General features: G+C 35.4%; 1 protein-coding gene across 1 annotated transcript in view; it reads right to left on the bottom strand.

Moving 5' to 3' along the window:
• ppip5k2 (diphosphoinositol pentakisphosphate kinase 2) overlaps positions 1 to 18,425 on the bottom strand; it is a 45,041-nt gene that overhangs the window by 2,129 nt on the left and 24,487 nt on the right. The window contains exons 13-29 of the mRNA XM_041233255.1: positions 18,097 to 18,206; positions 17,554 to 17,639; positions 17,202 to 17,327; positions 16,681 to 16,802; positions 16,069 to 16,251; positions 15,306 to 15,447; positions 14,678 to 14,901; positions 14,291 to 14,418; positions 13,698 to 13,812; positions 13,233 to 13,340; positions 13,029 to 13,145; positions 12,431 to 12,604; positions 9,515 to 9,694; positions 7,090 to 7,159; positions 4,008 to 4,112; positions 3,075 to 3,137; positions 211 to 357 (exon numbers count right to left, since the gene is read on the bottom strand). Of these exons, the coding sequence (XP_041089189.1) occupies positions 211 to 357; positions 3,075 to 3,137; positions 4,008 to 4,112; positions 7,090 to 7,159; positions 9,515 to 9,694; positions 12,431 to 12,604; positions 13,029 to 13,145; positions 13,233 to 13,340; positions 13,698 to 13,812; positions 14,291 to 14,418; positions 14,678 to 14,901; positions 15,306 to 15,447; positions 16,069 to 16,251; positions 16,681 to 16,802; positions 17,202 to 17,327; positions 17,554 to 17,639; positions 18,097 to 18,206 (2,200 nt within the window). The remainder of the gene's footprint in view (positions 1 to 210; positions 358 to 3,074; positions 3,138 to 4,007; positions 4,113 to 7,089; positions 7,160 to 9,514; positions 9,695 to 12,430; positions 12,605 to 13,028; positions 13,146 to 13,232; positions 13,341 to 13,697; positions 13,813 to 14,290; positions 14,419 to 14,677; positions 14,902 to 15,305; positions 15,448 to 16,068; positions 16,252 to 16,680; positions 16,803 to 17,201; positions 17,328 to 17,553; positions 17,640 to 18,096; positions 18,207 to 18,425) is intronic.

Raw genomic sequence — 18,425 nt, 5'->3', positions numbered from 1 at the left:
ATAAATATAATATATATATATAGTATATTATATATTATATATATAATAATATATATATTATATATATATATTTATATTAAAACCATATCGAAATATTAATAAATAAATATTAGGATGATGGAAAGAAGGTCCACTGATTTCTAACTGCATGATATACCAAACACATATGTACTATCTACTAACATGTGCACACATTTTAAATCTAACTACCTGGGGAAGGAGTTGGCGTTTCCAAGAACATTTCGCTGGATGATACAGCAACAGAAGACAAAAACTCATCCACTTGCTTAAGTGATAAGGAATTGTGCAGGGTCTCAAGTGGGCAAATCGAAGGCACCATGGAATACAACTCAAAACCTAAAAGAAATCATTTTAATAGATTAACACAAATGACTTGACGGATGAAGGCGTACGCACGCATGCACACACACGCACACACACACACACACACACACACACACACACACACACAAAAGATAGCCAATGCATGCATGATCACGTAGCACATTATTTAATGTAGCAGCAGGCAAACTATACACAACTGTTTATGAAATTTTTCTATTTTAGGCACTCCAGTGTATCGGAAAAAGTAATCCACTAATGTTTCAAATATCTAGGTTGATATACAGTACTTCAAACCAAAATACTCAAAACATACACTGTCTATCAGCTATGCCTTGGAGTTTATACTTAATGCAGGTTAGTTCTAACTTTATACTATAATCAGGAATGTGTTTTCACTTACCTCATTTCTTAGAATGCTATTGTATTTTTCATTAGAATTTTTTTTAAAGATTAAAACATATTCTATTTGTAAATGTTTAAATAGGATCTTAAAAGCCCCCTTGCAACATCATAATAAAGAAACAGAATCTACAAGAAAAATGTAGTATAATAAATGCAACAGGTAAAGTATCTAAAGATAGGAAGTTAAGAAGATTTCTACATTTTCTAAAGTAAACGGGCTATTTGGCATATCAACATAATTGCATTTGTATTGCTATAAATTAATAACCTTTCAATTGTGATTAATCTAACACCACAAACAAGATGTTTCGAACAAATTGCATAAATATAGTGTGTATGTATTCAGATAGGAACCAAATTAATTTTATTTATTTATTTATTTTTTATTTGCTTAGAAAGTACCAACTGTAGTACATTGGGTAATAATTAATTATCCAGCAATGTCTCTAAAATGTTAATAATAGCTCTGCAGCACAAGAATTAGCTATGGTAAGCAGAAATTGAAGAGAGAATCTAAATTGTAAACCAAGACCCCGCAAATATGAGCTTCTCCTCCATTTTGAGTGAAAGTAAAACAGGGCTTGATTTTAAACCACATGACATGAAGCTGTTCTCTGATTACTCAGTTGTGTAGCTGTCACGTCACGAATTCGCAAAAACAGGACCAGGTTCTAATCCTCCCCCATCGCTCGTGTTGGAATTGTGTCACGGCAACACCACTTGGGCGTTAAGGGCGCTATTGAAAAGCATAGGTTTTATTGATTTTCTCGAGTCGCTTTGTGGTGTCGCTCTTGGCATCGCGTCTGGTGTGTAAGGGCCTTTAGTCCCATTTCGATTCTCACTACAGAAATGATTATTTATGCACAGACATGTTTCATTCACATGTGATTGGGAAAATTACTTTATTACTTTACAGTATCTTGAGGTACATAAACATAATTTTATACTACGAACATCTGAAAATTGACGTGTAAATTAAAAAAAAATCACATAGTATAATGGCACTTATGGAAAGTACTTAACCAATTTTTGAAAATACATGCCTTTGTGTCATAATAACATAACAAATATACAGTTGTATTTTATTAAATATTACATGTACCAGCTACAAAATGCCCTTTCATCTGCAGAATGTTTTGGTTAAAAGACAAATCTATAAGACAGCAGTAATCAGCAACATGTCATTTCTGATGGTTCCTAAGGAAACCAGCCTCAGGCAATGACATTATTGTGTTGTTGTATAATTTCTGTAAAATTAACCTACCCCATATAATATGTGAGTAAATCAGAACCATTTACATTGTTTTAAAGCACATAAAAACATTGTGTACAGGCTCTTGCACTAATATTTTTTTTACTTGGAAACGTTCCCATTTTTAAAAACATAAATCCTCTGCTTTGTAAGATAAAGTAAGAGTTCAATGGCTTTAGCTGGTCAGTAGTTTTAGCTGCCCATCTTTGTGAAAGAATAAATTTCAACAGCAGGTTATGTGTATGGCAGTCTGTTCTAATGGATTAAACATAACCTTTTCTTATTGACATGTTTCTAGACTGTTAAAAGAAACCAACAATAGTCTAGAATTTCACAGTAATATCAAACCTTATTTAACCCATCTACATCACTCATCAGTTACAGCTTTGTGAAAGGAACTATTTACTGTAAGATAGTTGGAGAGTGTTGTTTAGTGTAGAACAGAACATTATACATGTACGAGATTTAACGCTGTCAATGACTCCAGGCAATAAAGAAATGAGATTACTATAATATATAAAAAAAAAAAATTGCTTTGTACAAAAATTGCCGGGACATGCCTGCAACAAGAAAGCGGTTTCGATATGAATCATTATACATACCCTTGCATAGTCTTAAATCTCCATGAGGGCATATGCCAATTCAGTTTATTAACTCACTTTCTACTGGAGTGATAAAGTAAGGCTTTACAATCAATTTCCAATGATACTGTTGCTAGTGGTACCGAGCAGTAATAAAAAAATACACCAAGACATAAACAAACGTGACAATACAACAAACATCTCATGAAACCTTATTAGTTTCACCCATTTTCTACTAGGAACTCCTAATAAAAAGTACAGAAGTCTCATTGAAACATTAGGTTCTCGTCAGGTGAATGTATCTGTGAATATTTGCAAACACAAAGGTTTGTAAACATTTCAGCTATACCAATGGGTCATGGGCACATTCCAGAAATGTGATTCGCTGAGGCGAGGGGAGGATTAATGGATGGAATTTCACACTCCACACGAAACAAGGAAATAATAAGCGGGGGAAGCACAAGAGTATTCTATTAAAATAAAAGCAAACATACCATTGGTTGGGTGTCGAGCAAATGAGATAGAAAATCTTTTTACAGCAGAACCACGTGTGGCGTCTGAGAAAGAGAAAAACAGGTACCTGAAATTCAAAAGCTACTAGAAAAGAGGGATTTAAAATAAATTGACAGGAAGAAAGGATAAGAATTAGACACCATGCAAAGGCGAGGGGACCGGGAGTTAAAGGTTAAACAGTGTCAGGGGTATGGCAGCCAGTGAGGCGCAAAAGCCATTGATCACCATTGGTTAGAGTGAAACGCTTAGTGAAATGTTATTGGGTGGATGGCCTGGCATTAAGTGGAAGAAACAACCCTGATGTAGGCAATGTTAGTTTAATCTGCCAGAGAGCCTTTCAGAACAGTGGTACTCTATATTACATACATGAGTTTATCTGATTACATGCCACCATTGCAATTTACCCATTAAATAATTTAAAACACCATACTTGTCTAAAACCCATGCCTTGAGATCGTAGAGGATTGTCTACCTTAGATGAAAATGATTCAAAATCAAGATGATAAATCATTATGGTACAACTATTAAACAAATGGGTCAAACAGACAAAATCTACCAGGAATCCTGGAATTCTTTTTTTTTTTTTTTTTTTAGTTTGTTTGTTTGTTTGTTTGTTTGGTTTAGCTTTTTGAGGTTTCCACTGTGGAGAACCAATGCCAAAAGTATTAGAACATGTTAACAGTCTCATGCATATAAGAAGAAGTTTTACCAAGTAGCACTGATATAAAGCCAATTTATATTAAAACATTTACTCCCAAAAGTTAAAACCACTGTACAGTATAATTGGTTGCAAACTACATTTATCAACTATACAACTCAATAAATAAAATAATTAAGAAAAAAAATCTAGGATCCCTTTTCTAAAATGGCTACAGGTTCATCTTTCCACGATGTGTGTGCGTGTCTGCACATACCATCTAAGAAGCCAGATGAAGTCAGCTTTTTACGGTGCGTGCGAGCATAATCCTGTAGGTTAGGTGCACTTGAAGAACCCCCGAGCACCATAGTGCTAAACAGGCCTGCACAATGAGACCCTAATGGGAGTTAGAGAAAATACATACAAGAACCAGGTGTTCTACGATTTAGACCATGCAGCATGCATTGGAATGAGATTCTTGCCACAGAGATGGCAGCAACTTTTGTGTAGCCTAACACATGGTCACAGAATGCTTGTAATGTCACCTTAGTACCAAGAAGACTTAACCCAAAGGGAAAGCTCAGCTAATAAAACCGATCATTGCTCTCACCAAGCACTTTACGGACAGACTATGAATAACAGCAATTTCTAAAGTTTTGTCACTAAGTGAAGTTTGCAGAGTGTTTTTATTTTTTCTGTATGGTTCAATGTAAAATCCTAAGAGCCGAGGCATACTTTTCAACAACTCATTATTTTATTTGTTCATGTTTTAAATCTATGTGTTTTAAATTTAAATAATCTTAGTAGATCTCAGTAATCCATATAACACTACAAAAGTATAGTACCATGTAAATATGATGACAGTCAAAGTAAAGAAGTGGAGGGTGGAGAGCCTTGAACTATATAGCTACCTGTACAAGTTGAATGCAGAATGAACATTCATGAGAGTGCATGGAATTGGTAACCCATGATTTTGTTTGGTTTATGTGGATTCTGGTTAGCCCTTTCTAGGCTAGAAGTCAACTCATGACTTTTTCACAACCCTCTTATTCAGAGTGGATTCTATTTGGAAGAAATGCATTTTGAATTACAGGTATTAAAGAACTGTGCATAAGAGATTTAAAAAATAAATAGGGCTGCAACGAAGGGTACATTTTGACCTTCAAAGGTTTGGAACACTGTCCCGAAGGAAAGTTTGAACCTTCAATGGTACTCATTTGCATAATTTACTGGTGACTTCACCATAGATACTTGTTTATATTTGATTGAAAATCTATTTTACGGGTATTCCATATAAATGGAATAAAACATTCACATGTCGATTAAAAACACGTTATATAGAACAGAAATCACGTTTTTATAACTTAACTAAAAAAAAAACAGTTTATTTACACATAATAGGCCTACATACAGTGCTTTATTTAACAGTCACCGGAAGAAGAAGAAACTTCTCAAGTGACCCCCAGAGGTTAGTTATGCCTCCACGATACTAATTGTTTGCAGTTTCCATTAAACTTATTTTTCGGTCGTCTGGGCATTTAACAAAAAAAAAAAAAAAAAAAAAAAAAAACAGCAGAGGGGTTTCGAGACATTTCTTTTCAATACAGCTTACACTATACTGTGCTGTCGAGATGACAAAATGAACAAATTAAAGGTCTGCTTCTGGATTACATGAGCTGGAGGAGGAGGGACGATGGGGCTCAGTTTTCTAAATTAAAAGTATTAGTGTTATCGTATATTTTGTATGTTTCAAACATATTCTACCATAGCACTTCTCTTGCACTGTCTTGTACAGTAGATATTCAGTACATATTTTACTGAAGCACTAAACTGTACGGCCCCAGTGTTTTGGATACTATGCCCTGCTACGTACACGGCAGCAGCACCAAGTAGAGTTCCTATGTATAAGGATTTGGTAGCGGATTTTAATACAAAAACTTTTGTTTACGTAATATGCATTATACAAATCAAAAGATCGGATTTGGCATGCGAGTAACATTGAATGTGTGATTTATAGTATTCATATAGTTTCAAACAGTTTCTGTTAACAAGAAAACAAAAACAAAAATAAATAAAACAGTGCGTCAATGTCCTCTAACGAACCTTCGAAGGCTTAAAACAACCTTCGAATCCCTGGCTAGCAAAGGAACCTTTGAACACAGCCCTGAAAATAAATAATCACTACTTACAAAAATGAAATACCGGTGACTATAAAACACATAAAATATGCTTCAACACAACAATAAGTCCCACTTGTTATTAAACCCTCTAGTCAGAAAGTCTTTCCTACAAATTTAGTGACCTCTATACTTAGATACATACTGTACCCCAGGACATTACCAGCATGTGTGAGGAATGTAATCAGTGCTGCAATCTGCTGAATGTTATGTGGCAAAATCCACAAGTTACATGTCACACTTCACTCCAAATTTTAGTTTTCATGTGCATTACAATATACATTTTAAGACTTGGAATCAGATACACAAACAGCGATAACACCAGTAGCTTTTATAAACCAACATTGACAAGCTCAAACTAGTACTGCAGATAAGTGAAAGGAGAAATGAGAGAGAAAAAAACAAAACATTTGAGACCAGACACTACAGATCATACAACCCATTCTTACTAAAGGCCACTGCATACCAGATTTATTTATCAGAATTTAATGTTACAAATATTGTATGAATACTACAGTGACAGACATGTATTTCTTACTGCATCTTTGAACAGTGATGCCTTTTTATTAAATTTGTTTTTATTTTTGCACATAATGTAAATGGCAAATCACATCTGGTGTGCAATGGTCCAAATATTAGTTTATTTATCATAAACCCATCCTGTTTGTTTATTTTTTTGGTATGATTAAGCAGTAGTTCCGCTTTTGATAAACTTTTAATAGCAGCCTTACAGTGCTTCAGAGCAACACACTATCTGAAATGAACACAAACACTCCTGGGAAATACTACAGAAAAGAGCTAACAGTGCAGTATATATTACTGATTACCCAGTACCATACAGTACAAAAAATTGCATGTCAATGTATGCCCTTTATCAACACAACCAGCTCAGACTGTCAATTGTACTGGATAAAATCAATCACTGTGAGGTCAGCCAAGTGTCTGGGTTATTTAAAGTGTTCTCCATAGTGAATAAACTGCACATCTAAAATACACAAGTTACACAGTACACAATGTTGTATAACAAGAAAGCAATTTGGAATTCAACATCAGAATTGAATGGTTTTCCAGTTTTACAATAAGGATTATCCTTCTTTGTTCAACTTGTGCTTCAGTGGATTAGAAATACTGCACAATTAACCATAGCTACATGTTCTCAATGCAAGTGCGTTAAGTGCTTACCCATTCCAGTGTGCTTCTGCTCTGCATGCAGTCTGGTAACTCGTGCATGGCTATTGCTCTCAGACAGGACCTGCACAATGAGGATGAGAAAATATTTCTGCATTTTAGCTTAAAAGACATGAATAGTGTATATCCCACACCTTTCTTTACACAGAGGCCTGTCCAGACAGACACAATGTTAATAAGCTGCATTAGGAATGTTAGTGCAGTCACAAAAGATCTGAAAGTTCATGCAACATCCCAAAGACCGAAAGGAGTCCATTCCATGTATGAGGTCCTTGCAATGGTAGTGGATAAAGCACACATCAAGAATGAGAAGGATGCAGGAAGATGGAGAGACATGACAACACGTATGAGCTGGTTTGCAAGAGTAAGTGACTTTTACCAGACAAATACTGCACCTGTCTCAAAAAAAGGGAAAGAACAGACAAGTGTTTAAAGAAGTTAATATCACTGTTTTGTACAGGACCCCTACAGGAGCAAACTCAACATTGAAGAGTTCTATTTGTGGCCAAGTTGGCAATTCGTCAGTCCAGGATCCCATTAAAAGGTAGGTTCCAAAGGTCATAGCTGTTGGAAGTAAGCCGTGAACAGCTTTAAAACCTGATGATCAAATATAATGCTTACCTGTAAGGTCCACTGTGAGGTCACGTGAGCAACCGCAGTGATGGACCTCAAATTAAGGTTCACTCACATCAGTCACATGATCTGACAGCATTAGGAAGTGAGCATACACACTAGAAGGTACCCACAGGTTGAACTGTGCAATTAAGAATTACTCTTTTCTCGCTGGGTTATGTGTTTTTGAAGGGCTTGAGATTAAAACACAGAAGTGGGACATTTCAGGTTATTAGAAAGATTCATCCTTGGTATGCACAAAGGACAATTCTTTCTATCTTTTATAAAATGACTTTGTGAAAGGAATCAATCTCCTCAGGGATAAGATAACACAGTGATTTCCCACTTTTTATTAAATTATGACAATTATATGCTGGTAAACGATATTAGGAAAAAGTCCATTGCAATGAATCATATTAAACCCAAGCTCTGGAGTGTATTGAGTATTCAAACTGTCCAAGAAGTGCTGACCCTCAAAACAGTGAACTTAGAGGGAATGGGTGTTTATTAGTGATAAAGCAGGATTTAGAGTTCTGGCAAAAAGAGTAAGCACCAGGCCACTGTAGGTTTGTCTTAAAACCATCTTTCCCAAAAGCAATTTAATGGTATTTATAAATACCGGAACCAAAATTACATCTTTAATACACTACCCTTAATGACCAAATGATTAAAATTAGCAAGTCTTAAAAGGACAACTAATCATTTTTTTTGTTTTCAGCAGATCAACATTATGACCGACATTGAATCAGTAACTTTAATCTTTTCTTGTCTATTTAATGTGGTACAATATGTCGTTACTAAGGCCCTACCTAAGTCACATGGCAAAAAATAAAACTTTGAGGGTTGAAAGGCAGAGTCAAATAGTTTAGGGGGGAAGTTACAGGAACAGGAAATTATGCTTTCAAAATATTTTAATATATCTTGTGAGCAAGGGTGCTATATATTACTGAACAAAGTAAAACATTTTAAAAGTACTGCATAAATAGGGCTTCTGTTTTTCGGTGTTTATCATTTTTTTCAGGGCTTTCGCTTATAATTATTTTTTTGGGTTACTTTCCAAAATGTTGGGCCTTTTTTTGTCACAATGTGTATAGTAACCCAACAGTACTTGCACACTTTTCTTTATTTTCCTTTGCTGTCTTCCACAACAAAATCCGTATGGTCACGGGCATATTCATCTGGGGTTTTTGTGTGTTTAGGCATTTTGTTGTATAATCCTCCAATAGAAATGAATTTTCTGCTACTCGGTAGTTGGGGTGGGTTTAAAGTATTCATAACATTGACCAATTGCACTGGGTATTTTTTTTTGCATTTTCTTGGAGGTTATTCGATTACATTTTTTTCACTGGCTAAATTGGTGAAGTCAACGTGAATTGAGAAACCATTTCCAGTATTTATTGGCTACACACCGATTTCATTATTTGTATTTATTTTTTGTAAATCGGGGGTGTTTTATTGGTGTTTATCGGTTAAAACTTAAAATCAGAAGCCCTATGTATAATCAAACTGTTCCACCGTAGTGGTGTAAGGTCAATTGTGTAATATTTTGTGACTCCCATGAGTAGGGCCTTAGTCTACATTGACAGAGTAGTCGTGAGAATGCCATCAATAATGCCTACCCTTTCACACATCCTTCTAGAGGCTTCTTTATTTTATTTTTTAAACCCGCTCCCTTCCCTTCTCAATTAAAAAGCAAGAAAAATTCTAATAAATGCATTTATAGATTAGGTGTCCTTTTTCACTGCCTTTAAGGTTGTTTGTAACGCATAACAAATGGTTGTTTTAATAATGAAGAAAGTTTAAAAACCTGTTGCCATGAGCCAAAAATACTGGATGTGAAAGCCAGTGATTTGGGGGAGACAGGGGAAGAAGTTATTTGTTCCCCTGATCTGCGTCTTCGACGCCCAGTACCCACACCACAGGTGTAATGCATCCAGGTACCAATACACTCAGGGCTAGACACACTCAGGGGGCTCTCTTCCTGGAACTGAGAAAAGGGGTCAAAAACAGCAAAAGCATGGCAAGTTAGATACAATCCAGCTAAATGGTTCATCAACATTCAGCACCAAGTTCTTTTTCTGCTTTTCAAACACTAAATCAAACAAGGTGAGCTATTGTATTGTATTATTCAATTCACTGGGTTTAAAAAGACAAGAAAATAGTCTTCAGAAGTTCAATGCTGTACTACTGTACACAGCTGCCCAAGCCTTAAATTACAATATTAAAGGTTACAATATACATTTTTTAATACATGAAACTATCAAGCTTCGGCAAGCTGCCTTGTAATACGTGCAAAGTTGAATGTACTTAAGTGCACTTGTTGTGTAAAAGCTGTTAAATCAGTGTTGATTTTTTATTTGATTTTTGTAGTGAAATATAATTTAATCTTACAGCACATCTAAGGTATGCTTGAAAAGCTTGTTTTTTTTTTCATTTGTAACACAGCTTTTGTTTTTCTATTTTTGTATATTTACGCAGGGCGTAAAAACCTACAATTACAGAATGTGGCCAGTTTATAGGTGCATCTCGATGGAATGTTTTTTAAGTTTTATCACTGCGTACATACGACCAAGAACAGTGAGCGGTTAGCTGTTACAGTAGTTAGTGAGATATAAAATATTCAGAAGCAAAGATTTATCAGAGCTTGAACGAAAAATCCTGACAAATCAAAGCACCTATATCCCTGACTGCAGACCCAACCGGTAACAAGACACAAGGACGCTAAAGAAATTCCAACGATTTCATTATGGATCAACGTTTGTTCTAAAAGTAGTTTGACTAGAAGTTTGTACAGTGGTACATTATTATGAAAACCCTTTGCGATTTCCTTTACAGCTTTGCTTCTGCTTGTATTGGGAGTTTTTGTGAGTATTGATGGAAGTCTTTCAGATGTTTCAACAGGCTGCACGTTGACAACATACAAGTAGGTCACTTCAGGGATTTTTACAATTTCTTAAAGTGTGTAAATTTTATAGTTGCAGTCTAAGATGCAGAGCTTCGGATAAGTGGGATACCCGCCATAAAGTCTACTTCAATACATCTCTGCTTCTACCAAGTGGCCCCACGCAGTAGATTCTACCAGCAAAACTGTACTGTTTTTTTTGCTTGTTTTTTTGTGTTTTTTTTTTTTATTTATTTTTTTTACCATGGGTCCACACGGAGCTTGCAAACTAAAATCATTTCTGTAAATTTTTGATTCACACTTGTCTTTTTAATCGCTTGTTTCAGAATGTTATTGTGATCACAAAGTATTTCTTGTAGTCTGTCACTATCTTGACTGATTAGATATGAAAAGAAGACACTTCATATGGCATTCATAACAAACCTGGCTGATGGTTTACACATCAATGTCAGCATATATGGAGCTATTTGTATAGTATTTGCAAAATGGAATAGCAGACTAATGGCTACCGAAAGTATATTATTTGATGTTGTGAATGCAGGGTAACAATAATGCTAGAACAGCTTAAGGAATAGATATGCAATCATTTATGATAAAATGGAAGTTGTTAAACATGTCTGCATGATTACTATGGTATTATTATTATTATTATTATTATGTACAGAATTTATGATGACTTTAAATATGTTTTAAATGCTGCTTTGCCCTCCACTCAAGATTAAAAACCATACTATTAAAACCATACAGATATTAATGTCCATTCTGTCCTGTATTTTGTATTTGATATACAGAGCAAACACAGAAGAGAAATAGGTGCATAACACCCCCCCCCCCCCCCCCCCCCCCCCCCTCAAAATATATTTTTTGAAAATTACAATTCCAATAAATATATTTAAAATGTCACTTTACTTCAAACCAAGTGACTATCTCAAAACCTGAACACATACATGCAATACTAAGGAAACACATTAAGATGTACTTACAAAAAAGAACCTTTACAAAATTAAAATTATGCTTAAATTAAACAGTTTACTACTAACTTCTGGGTCAAAATTACCAAAGCAACCCCTTTGCTTTCTTTAGCTTTTATTTGAATGTAAAAATACTTTACAGACTTATATCATCTTAATAGTTTTTGCAGTGTGGCCAATTTTGCCTGGCATGGTCATTTTAGTAACCCAGCAGTTAAGGGTCAACAAATACTTACCCTTCAACTAATGCATATTTACCGGTACCAATATCAATACTAATTTATGCTAATCAGAACCATAAATTAATACTACAACACACACTAACTTAACAATGAAGACTATTTCTATGTATAACCTACAGGTTGTGCAGTAACTCAGGCAGTTGATTTTTACACAATATCCTATGGAATTTCTGATACATGTACAAGAGATGTGCATTACACAAAACATGCAACCCAAGGCAGTTTAGTCATGTGCTTTATACATGTGTGTGTTATATAAAAATACAGTAGTGGCAAAGAAAAAATAAATAAAAGCATTGACTTTGCAGTTAATAGCTGACCTATCTTGAGACCAAAAACTACTTCCTGACATCATCATCATCATCATGTTTATATACTTAATCCTTAACCCTGCAAAATTAAAATGTAGATTTTAATCATTCACCGAACATAGGTCATAACAGCTTATCCAGCAGATCCTGTTGTGACCCAGTAAGAGCCACATAACTATGTGTACCCTAGGCTTAAATGTACCCTAGGCTTTTCTACAACATGTAGCTTAACATCACAACTACAAACAGAATCTAATCTACTATGTTGCCCACAGAAGATATTATACATGTACTTACTTCTATTGAGCCAATTTTTTTGGAGCGCAGTAGGGGTGACTTTCTGTGAATGTAGATGGGATCCGAGACCATTGGTCGGAACATCACTGGGGCCCTGTCCGGTTCATCCCTTTTAGCTGCATTGGGCTCCTCATCACTGTCATTAGTCTGGGACTTTTTCTTTGAACCTTCATTCTGCATAGAAAAGAGACCACTTATTAAAATCACACAGTCATATACACACCTAGACATCCAGCTCTGTCTGTAATTACTCTCTGCCAGATAATTACTTAGCTTTGTGACTGTTCTGTTACTTAACACTATCAACTTTGAATGACAAATACATAAACAATAATACATTTAGTAAAGATCATAAATACTGTAGCATCATTCAACACTTGACTGGATTCAGAACTGGAGAGTCTGGTATGGACCAAGAAACTTTAAAATTCTAGATCAGTGTTAAAACATTTAATTAAAAATCATTTATTGCAAGCTACTCCTCATAATATTGAACTGTGATCTGAGATCGGCAGTAGTATATAGACTGAATTATATAGACTGAATGCCAGACAGGAATCCTTCTTTGCAGCCAAAGGTTTTATAGTGAAACATTTACCTCACGAGAGGCTGGTCTGTATCCAAAACCTGATGGTAGATTTTTGTCTTCTTCACAACCCTTTGCTCCAGGACTGAAGTGCAACTCGACATGAAAACGTTCCTCAGATGAAGGGTCCTGTGGCATCATAATGATATAATCATAAAAGGCAATAAAAATAACAAATCTCATAAAGAAAGATTAAAAACTGCTAAATTCACCTACCTTGTTTGGGTCCTCATAAAGCATAATCACAATCTGAGTCATGTAATTAAGCTCACTGACAACATTTAGATAATCCATGGCCCTCTTCCACTGATCATCTTTGGTCTCCTAAAAAGAAAGTCTCAGTGTCAATAGCACTAGTTTATAAGTATGACTTAACATTAGGCTTATGGCTTCATAATATAAAACACAAACAAATAAATGTTACAAGAGTTTCATTGTATCTTTTAAGTAAAGGTTTAGTTCTCCATGAACAAGGAACACTTGTTTTAACAGGTATGTACATTTTCCATACATTTATAGTCCATCTCAAATATTCCATAAAATATAAGTTGTAAAACCAGATAAATATTTCCTAGGGACTAGTTAAATAATGCATCTTACACCATCAAAGCAATGCATCTTTCAACAGCCCTGCAACATTTTTTAAAGTGCAAAAATTTTATTTTAAAAACTCAAACTTACATCACATAAGGCCCCGTAACGTAAAATGGAAAGAAGTGAGTGAACGTGACTCTCACTGGTAAAATATAACCTAGTCCGAACATGCCGTTCTGGTGACATAACTCCTCGGGAATACCTAAAAAGAAAATATATGTTCATTTTAAAATATTACTGTGTATATGGAGATCAAGTCTAGCCAAAAGGCTGAATTCTCAACTAGGCACATATACCTTTTAATAATAGTTATACTATTTCACTTTTATCATTTAATGTTGTGACTACATTGTGCATATCCTATGACCCAGGAAGTAGTTTTCAACCTGGTCATTAGAAATGCACTGACTTTGTTTTTTGGGGGGAAAACAGAACCTAGTGTAAAACAAAAGCAGAAAGACGTAGTATATTAAAAGACAATTCTATTACACGTCACATAGCTGAATACACAATGGAGCAAGAGGAGATGTGCAAAGTTTCCTCCCTTTTAAATCCAAATTTGTACTGCCCCAAAAGGGGATTTTTAATTAAAAAATAAATGTATGGTAATTCAATTAGCACAGGAAGCAGTATCTCCTTAACTCCCATTTTTTCTTAGTTTCTGTGTAAAAGACTCTTACACAGGGTGAAGTTTATTTACAGTGTCATCGTCCTGTGTTCTCTGCAGGTCTGAACGGATCTTCCTGATCAGAGGAGTGCAGTAACCTTTAGCAATGTCCAGCTTCTCCACATTCGCTATACCATATTCCTATGAAAGAAAATGAAAGAAATGTACAGAATGTGGGTACAAACATGGATGCACAAGGCACGTCCAAATATTGCAGGTTTCTAAAACATTTTCTATATTGTAACATTCATTTAAAAAAAAAAAATTTGAGGCATGAGAAGTCAGAATTATTTTGACTAGCTTCATATATGTAGGATGTCTATGATATATCCCATTGTTCTCTGCTTAATCAGCTATAATGGTAAAATAAATTGAAAGTCTACCCACACACACCAGTTACCTGAGGAATGACAATGTCAGCTAATGCCTTTGAAAGTCGGTATAGTTCCATTGTGTTCTCCAGTTTTAAAGAGCTGTTATGCTGAACATCATATTTAATACAATCATAAATGTCAGGGATTTTGCTTATGTCGAATCTTCCATTCTTCATTTTAAAGTCTTTCTCCAGTTTTGCCCATCTACGCAGCATAAGATCAAGAGTTTCACTGTGGTAAAGCTGGATATCTATGCAAGCAAGATAGGAGCGATTCATTTATATTCATATACCATGGGTTAAAAACAAAACAAAACAAAACCACACTACTGTAACCACCTAAGAGACTTAGTTAAATGGTACTGGCTGAGAGCTGTACCTGCTAATGGGAGCTCTCAAGACTATGCCCATTGTTCTTAATGGAGGACTGGTCTTCATATGAAATTAGAAATGTGTAATGAAAGGGGATCCGTGAGCCAGACAAAGTCACCAGGATTTACATTTGTTACAAAATTAGAGTTTTTAAAAGCAATGCAACTTCCTCTTTTGACAAACTACTTTTATTTATTATGAGTAGTACAATCAGTACTGGCAGGGTAACAAAGTGAAGTACAGATTCAATACATTATGAGACGTTTAAACACTGAACTTTTACCTGCTGATTTTGGATCCTCCATCCTCTGCCTTATCTGCGATGTCAAGCTCTGGATCTGAGAGTAGACCTTATCACATGTCTTTACAGGATTTTTAATCATCTGCATTGACTTGATAAGCGAAATGCTTGCAGTTGGAGATAGCTAAATAAGAGAACAGTAATCATTACATTTTTGCATTTATGTTTGGGATGTTTTTCAGGATAAAGTAAGTTTGATTATTAGGCAATGCTGTGCACAATGAGAAATATTTTCATGATCAAATGTTTGTAATGTGAACAGTCACAAAGTTGTGGAAACAAACAAAGGACATCTAGGGTTTTTTTTTTTTTTTGTAGAAAATATTTGTATACAATAATTCTATAAGTAACATTTCAGATGTCTGGAATTGATTCACTTTGCTTCTTATCTGTACTACTGTAAAACCACAAATTGCAAGTCAAATTGAGATAGATTTAGACACCCCCATGAAGAAGAGAATAGTCATATATATTTTGACCAAAATTGGATAGGTAGTTCAAGATAGAAAATAACATGTTTAATCTGCACAAGTTCTTCCACTCTATCCCTGGCTTTTACCCAGGAAAAAAGGTGCGTAGATTAAAGTATCAGTCATTAACTTATTACATCATTTCTCTCTTGTGTCTCTGTCCACTCAATAAGAAGTATACATATGTATATATCACTGACTTATATGTATGTAAATGTTGGCCCTTATATTCATTAACATACTGTACTGTTATCATGTCACTCCTGCCTGCTCACCTTTTCATAATCTTCGGTGGTGAAGTCTCTGTCTCTCTGGAAGAATTCATGGAGCCGGGTTTTAACACGCTGCTGGCAGCTGCTCAGAGAGTCGCTGTCACTGTCCAACAATCCGTTCATGTTGGCGCTTTTTACCATCTGGACCAAGATGGGGGTCAACTCCCCCTCAAGGGCTAGCAGACCCTAGGAGGTCAAACCACACAACACTCAGATACGGTTCGGTACCACAAAAGGAAACTGAACTAATACAAGAATGCACATGGATAACAACCTTTGCAACAAAACCCAATGAAACAATGAAGAGCTGGATTAAAAATAAATAAATAAATAAATAAAACCCAGCCTTGTGGACATCAATGCAAGCTACTGTACATTCCATAAAAATCTCTCTGAAGCAAAGCCAGCTGTTTTACGAGTGTGGGTTTTTTTTGTTTGTCTTTTTGTTTTTACCAGCAATGTAGATGGTTGTTGTAGATGATGTAAAAAATGAAAGAAGCACTAATCTACTTTTTGGCTGACAATGCAAGTTACCAGCAGGGTTTAATCTCAGAAGGCTGGCAGACAGCATACTTGGAGGTGTTTTTAAATGATTTCTTTCTCAATCTACATTACCTTGGCAAAGGCAGCAGCAGTCATCTGAACTCTGCCTTCATCAGAGGCATAGATCTTCAGGTCATGGCGATAGGTACTGTGCAAACGCAATAAACCACACCCAGGGAATCCAGCATAATCCCCTACAAATCAAGAGAAACTTTGAAATTTAGACCCCTCTGAAAGGAAAAAAATGACAGTATAGTTATAACTATTGCACATGTTGGTGGAAGAAAAAATGTATCTCAGTAATAGTGATATACTGATTTAGAGACATCAGTAAAATGAAGACCACCTTGACCTACATCCATTATATGCACATGTAAAAATGCAAGGTTGGCATATGCCTCCATATACCACTAGATTCTGATACTATCAATAAATTTGCACTGCAGATTTCTACAAAACTGAATAAGGACTTCTCTAAATATTTGTAAAAATAGAAGTGTGATATTTATATGTACATACTGCCACCTGTACTCTATCAATGTTAACAAAAATATGCATCCCAATAATTAAAAAATACATTTAAAAAAATGTACCTTGTCCTCCTGGGTACATGCACCTAAAAGCTCTCCCCAACTCCTCAGCCTGGACCCGGCCAGCGGGGGTCAGCTCTCCTCCCCACTTGAGGACTAACAAAAGGGACGGTTCCTCTCGTCTGTTATCTAGAAGTAAAGAAGGATTTTTGGGAATAATGAAAAAGATTAAATAAACAGGAACAGCAAAGACTTGAATAACATTCCTGTAGTGTCAAGCTGTTTGTTCAGCAAAGTAGCTAATCAGGTTTAAATTTTACCCTTGCAATTGTACTGAGTGTTCAGTTTTGCATCAACACACAAAAAAAAATAAAATAAATACGAATAACTCAGAAGAACATAGATGACATCTTACCTTCTTCTTCACTGGAGGTTTTTGGGCATCCATGAGGAAGGTAAGTTAACTGGACTTTGCGATTTATCCCAGAAAAGTGCCCATACCTGTATTAATCAAATAAACCAATCAACACATTATTAATTAGAGGGGGGGGGGGGGGGGGGGGGGGGGGGGCTTTTAAGCAGAATATAAACGGGTCTGTGTAACACGAGTGTTTAACAATGTATATGTGTATTTAGGCACGAGGATTGCACAGCACTCACGTGCAAGTAAAATGTAATAATATAGTGAGCACGGGGAATTGCACTTTATTAATTCACGTGCTGGGATTCAAGTGAATAATTAATTGGTAATTAATTAGCTACTGATCTCCTGGTTCTGACGCTGCCCACTTCGGCCGTCTCTGTGACAGCATCCCAATAATTAAAAAATACAAAAAGCCTGGACCCGGCCAGCGGGGGTCAAAAAAAAAAAAAGCTGTTTGTTCAGCAAAGTAGCTTGTTTAAATTTTACCCTTGCAATTGTACTGAAAAAGTATTTAAAAAATGTAAAAGTGCTTACATTTCCAGTACTGTTTTCAGTTGTTCAAGTTTGGCTTTGCTTTCTTCAATTTCTGAATCATTGTTTTGTCCCAGTTCTACAAGAAGCAGCCTTGCAATGTCCAAAACTTCCTATATTTAAAAAAATTAATGAACACATACATAGAATACAATCCATGAACAGATAAGAAGCGTGAGTGTATATATATAAACAAGTAGCTTTTGAGTTAAGGTGAATGAAAGCAATATATTTAATTACAATGGGTTGTAGGGAAATATGCAAATAAAGCATTAAAAGAGCCAATCAAATCATGTGAAAGTATGTCATAGTATATTAAGTATATTATGTAA

Source organism: Polyodon spathula, chromosome 2 (assembly GCF_017654505.1).
Source record: "Polyodon spathula isolate WHYD16114869_AA chromosome 2, ASM1765450v1, whole genome shotgun sequence".
NCBI lineage: Eukaryota > Metazoa > Chordata > Actinopteri > Acipenseriformes > Polyodontidae > Polyodon > Polyodon spathula.
Note: the sequence above shows the minus strand (reverse complement) of the source record. Positions and strands in the feature narration are given on the sequence as shown.